This window comes from Notechis scutatus, chromosome Z, assembly GCF_049901735.1.
Source record: "Notechis scutatus isolate UNSWTSFEM ecotype Mainland chromosome Z, rNotScu1.2, whole genome shotgun sequence".
Lineage (NCBI taxonomy): Eukaryota > Metazoa > Chordata > Lepidosauria > Squamata > Elapidae > Notechis > Notechis scutatus.
This window is the reverse complement of record NC_142025.1, coordinates 106,242,817-106,247,836: the sequence shown is the minus strand read 5'-3', so window position 1 is coordinate 106,247,836 and position 5,020 is coordinate 106,242,817. Positions and strand designations below refer to the sequence as shown.

General features: G+C 34.2%; 1 protein-coding gene across 1 annotated transcript; it reads left to right on the top strand.

Moving 5' to 3' along the window:
- The first annotated feature begins 343 nt into the window (after positions 1-343).
- LOC113428788 (olfactory receptor 6B1-like) lies at positions 344-1,267 on the top strand. Its single transcript, XM_026691321.2, has one exon. It carries the CDS (start codon positions 344-346, stop codon positions 1,265-1,267), a length of 924 nt encoding a protein of 307 aa, XP_026547106.2.
- Positions 1,268-5,020: the final 3,753 nt, after the last annotated feature.

Sequence of the window (5,020 nt, the reverse complement as noted above, 5' to 3'; positions counted from 1 at the left end):
TACCCTCACATTTAAAAGTGTAATTGGCTTCTTAATTATAATTGGTATTTCTGATTGTATAATTTATGTACTGATTATTGTTTCATTGTGTAAAACATTGCCTTTTCAGGAATCCAGAAGCAGCATTATCCAAATTTTGAATATTTAGTAAACTCTGAGATGAAGAACTGCAAGAAACTTTTGCTTCATTTATTAATATTAATATTTCCATTCATCTTTTCATATATCCTGACTTTCCCCCCACCATATATTTACAAAGCTCTCTTCCTAAAATGTTTTCATTTATCTTGTAAATTTATCATGTTTCAGTTATCCTTTGATCCTGCAGATTGGTGTATGAGGCATGGAAGTGAACAACCAAACCAGGGTCCAGATGTTTATCCTCCTGGGTTTTCCCACAGTTCTAGAACTTCAGAGACTATTATTTGTAGTATTTCTTTGTATCTATATTGTCACTCTTGTGGAGAACACTATGATAATCATCCTCACCAGGACAAATACTCACCTCCAAAAACCCATGTATCTCTTCCTCAGCCACTTGTCTTTCCTTGAGACTTGGTATATTTCTGTGACTGTTCCAAAACTCCTGATTAACTTCTTGACAACAGATAAAAGCATTTCCTATGCAGGCTGCATGGTTCAGCTGTATTTCTTCATATCTCTAGTCTGCACTGAATGTGTCCTGCTGGCTGTCATGGCTTATGATCGTTATGTTGCCATCTGCCACCCATTGCGCTACCCTGTTATCATGACATCCCAGGCTTGCTTGCAGCTAGCAGTGGGTTCCTGGTTCACTGGTTTCCTAATTTCTATGCTCAAAGTTTTTTTCATTTCACGTTTGAATTTTTGTGGGCCCAACATCATCAACCACTTCTTCTGTGACATTTCCCCTTTACTTAATCTCTCCTGTACTGACCGCACTGTGGCTGAAATGGTTGACTTTGTATTTGCTCTTCTTATCTTTTTAATTCCACTCTCTGTCACAATGGGCTCCTATGCATTTATTATAGGCGCCATTTTGCATATCCCTACATACCAAGGAAAAAGAAAAGCTTTTTCTACCTGTGTCTCCCACCTCACAGTGGTTATTATCTTCTACTCAGCTACACTCTTCATGTATGCAAGACCAAGGAGAATCCATTCTTTTAACATGAATAAGCTTGTGTCTGTTGTGTACACCATTGTTACACCCATGCTGAATCCATGCATTTATTGTTTAAGGAATCAGGATGTCAAGGAAGCACTGAAAAAATATTTTGCAACTTAAGTCCTGAGAACGATTAGTGATCATTAGACTGATGATTAATGGAATTTATTTCAGCATACAAAAGTAAGATACTTATTAATTTTCTAATATGTGTATTAGTATTCTATAAAATACAAAGAGCTGTGGTAGTACAAAGGTTAGAATGCAGTACTACATGCTGCCTGCAGTTTGGTAGTTTGAGTCTCATCAGCTCAAGATTGATTCAACCTTCCATCCTTCCGAGGTCAGTAAAATGAGGACCCAGACTGTTGGGGGCAAAATGTTGACTCTGCAAACTGCTTAGAGAGGGCTGTAAATCACTGTAAAGCGGTATATAAGTCTAAGTGCCATTGCTACTTAGTAGACAAAATGTTGAAAATTCATAGAAGAAAAACTGGATTTCACTTGCAAATGTCTTTTGTAAGATTGTATACCTATAACAGTCAGTCTTAAATCATAAACATATATAATTTTAAGTAAATATAAAAAAATAAGAACATGTAGAAAGAAGTCAGAAATTTCAAAATGCTGGGGACAAGCAACTATAATTACAGCAATTGCATTTAAGTAAATATAATAAGTGATCTAAATTTAATAGCTATTCATACATACATTTTCCATTTTAAACAATAACTCCAATTTCAAAATTAAGGTTATGTGATGTTAATAAATTCTATTTTTAGTGAGGTATTTCTATATATTTAGCTGAATATACAGTAGTTGGAAATAGGATGAAAAAAGGCAACTTTAGTTATTGGTGCCTGAAGATCTTTCAACAGCCCCCTCCAACAGGACCCCGTGTAGTCATGGCAAACTTCTTCTGCTTGCTCACAGCCTCAATGGAAGAGTCCAAGCAATGTGACAGGGTTCCAAATAACAAACCCAAGCAGTCAAAACTCTAAGGTCTGGAGTTTCCTTAAAGTATGAATTCATCTGGAATGTCATATTGGCACACCTAGTGAAAACCCAACTCTGAAAGACTCGAGGCTTTCCCCACCCAAACAAAGCCCAAAGTCCTTGCCCCCAGGTCACATGTCCATCACATGGTCCAACCAGGTCACAGTCCCAGTTCCAATTGGTTTCAGTCCACGCCTTCCCAGGACCTGGTAAGAATGTCTTTGGTTCCCAGGAGAAAGAGTTTTATTTTGGCTACACACCAATTTTATTTTGGAGAATTTTCATTACATGATCATGGCTATCATCATAACATTTTTTTAAATCACAATTTAAATTCACCCATGCCTAGAAATCATAGGTAAGCAACATGATACTACATATTGTACATTCAGTGTCCATTAGCCCTATGAAACTTATCTTGGGCCTGTCACTCTTATTTTAATTATAATAATAAATTTGATAATAAATAAATATTATTGGGTATTTATAGTACTTCCCTTCTCAGAGATCTCAAAAGTCCATAGTTTTTCTTTAAAGATGAAGGAAAAATAGATTTTATTACATTTATGTCTTGAATTCTACCTAACATAACAGACCACCTTAGAGATTTTCAGAGGCCAAGCCATTTTATCTACTAATTATTAAAAACACAAGTTAAATGATAATAGATGTAAAAAAATAGATAGAAAGATCTCAAAATATTAAACTGCACTTGTCAGAAGGCAAACAATAGCAACATAACCCTTAATTTTGCTACTTATTTTTTCAGTGGCACTATGCCAAACAGAAGCAGACTTGAAAGTCCCATGGTAATTAAAAGAAAAATCAGACCAGAGGAAGTTTTATATATCTAAGAATTCAGGCAAGTTGGTGGATCTGTACTGAAAATTTTCAGTTCAACCTAGGGTTATAGTCATTATAATTCCTTACTTGAATAGCTAATTTTCTATCAAAGGTGGATCAAAGTTGGTGGGAAAGTATAGCTGAAAGTATAGTTGAACTGTTTTCTAATTGTCTCAGAGATCCATTACATTTGTCCCTTCTATTAAAACTAAAAAATATATTTGATTTTCTCAAAATTCAACCAAATGTGTATCAGCAATAATATGAAATATTTACAGATGCAGGTAAGGGTTGCAAAAAGTTTTGTGTGTTTGCTAGCTTGCTTAATAAATTCCATTTAGTTTCTGTCTAAGAAATTGCTGATTTTTCATTTGGCAATGAAAATGTTTTTTAAAAAATAAACAAGAAGATGGAGTGATTGAAATAAAGGGTACCGATCAAATGAGAGAATTGAATATAAATTTGCCAGGGTTAAAGAACACAGTCAATATCTACACAAATATGTTCATCTCATAGAAGAGGGATATTTTTTTCTCATCCTTACAAAAGAATTCCACTATTTCTGCTTTGTGATTCTGAAAATTAATGCCTGCAATGCCTACACAATCTGTTTAGAAGTAAGCCCAAAATAATTCAACATAAATAAGTTTAGAATGACACATTTATACCATAAAGGCACACACTACCAAATTTAGGGGGGAAAGTAAGTTGACATTTCAACTGCAATATTTTTAGGGACTGACCATAAATCATTAGTAGCTAGAATGAAATGTATATATGGGGCATCTTCATAATTTAGCTCACCTTGTTATCCATATTTTAATATTGTGTTAATCTATACACATGCTGTGCATCGAATTAGATCATAGATCATTTTGTTTTAATATTGTATATTCTGAAGTGTAATAACTCTTCAGTTATAATCATTTGTTGCATGTCTATTTTGTTTATAGAAAATTGAAAGACCTTTTTTCTGTACTTTCATCCATTTTCAGAGCCAAATTTCAACATCTACTTCAAAATACTAGATCTTAGGAATAAACTATAGGTTAGTTACTTCCCACCTCCATTTTTTTTTAAACTTCCAAAGGTTTTCATCTCTGGCAAGCTCTTGACTTGATAGACTTCAGACTCAGAAAAATGACTTTTACATTTGTAATGACGGCATCTTTTGATGCTTAAAAGAAATCCTCCACAGGCAATAGTCCTCCAAATTTCATCTTCACAAATTCTTCAGCCAATAAAATCATTCCTGAGACTTCCAGGAATTAATCATCTAGAACAGGGATGTCTAATCTGGGCAACTTTAAGATTTGTGGATTTCAACTCAAAATTCCCCAACCAGCATGGGAAATGGCTAGCTGGGGATTTCTGAGAACTGAAGTCTGCAAATCTTAAGGTTGCTAAAGTTGAACACCCCTGATCTAAAAGAAACACAGACTAATCCTTGAACGTCCCTAAGGGACCAAATCATTGTCATTTCCCCCTATCTTTACAGAAAACAAAAATAAAACTCCTTTCATAAATGCTTTTGTGTCACAGTGAGATAAGATTGCTATAGATTAGAGAAATTTTCCTGTTTTGTTCAAATAAGGTCATAGATGCTTCCTGAAACTTTTAGGAGTAGTTGTAAAACTTTTGGTTCAGTCTTGAATCAATAATTGCTGAACAATAGATCAGTAAGTTTTGACTATCTGTAACTGTATTTCATCTTTGCATAATCATTGCACATTACATCTTTTATGATCCACCAATCATAAATGAATTAATTGTGAAAGGAGTTAAATCTATGTCAGAAAGTATGATGTGGACCCTCCAAAAGTCAGAACATGGATTGCTAAAAGTTGCATTTCAAGAACCACAAGGAATTGGTGAAGGAGTGGGGAGAGAAAAACAAATTATGCAACATTTGGAATGAATGTGACCCAGACAAAAAAAAATAGGTAACATAAATTGATGTGTGAGAATGTTGAATGTCTTGGAGACTTTATAAAAATGGGTGCAAATTTTTTTTATTAAAAAATAAAAAGGAAG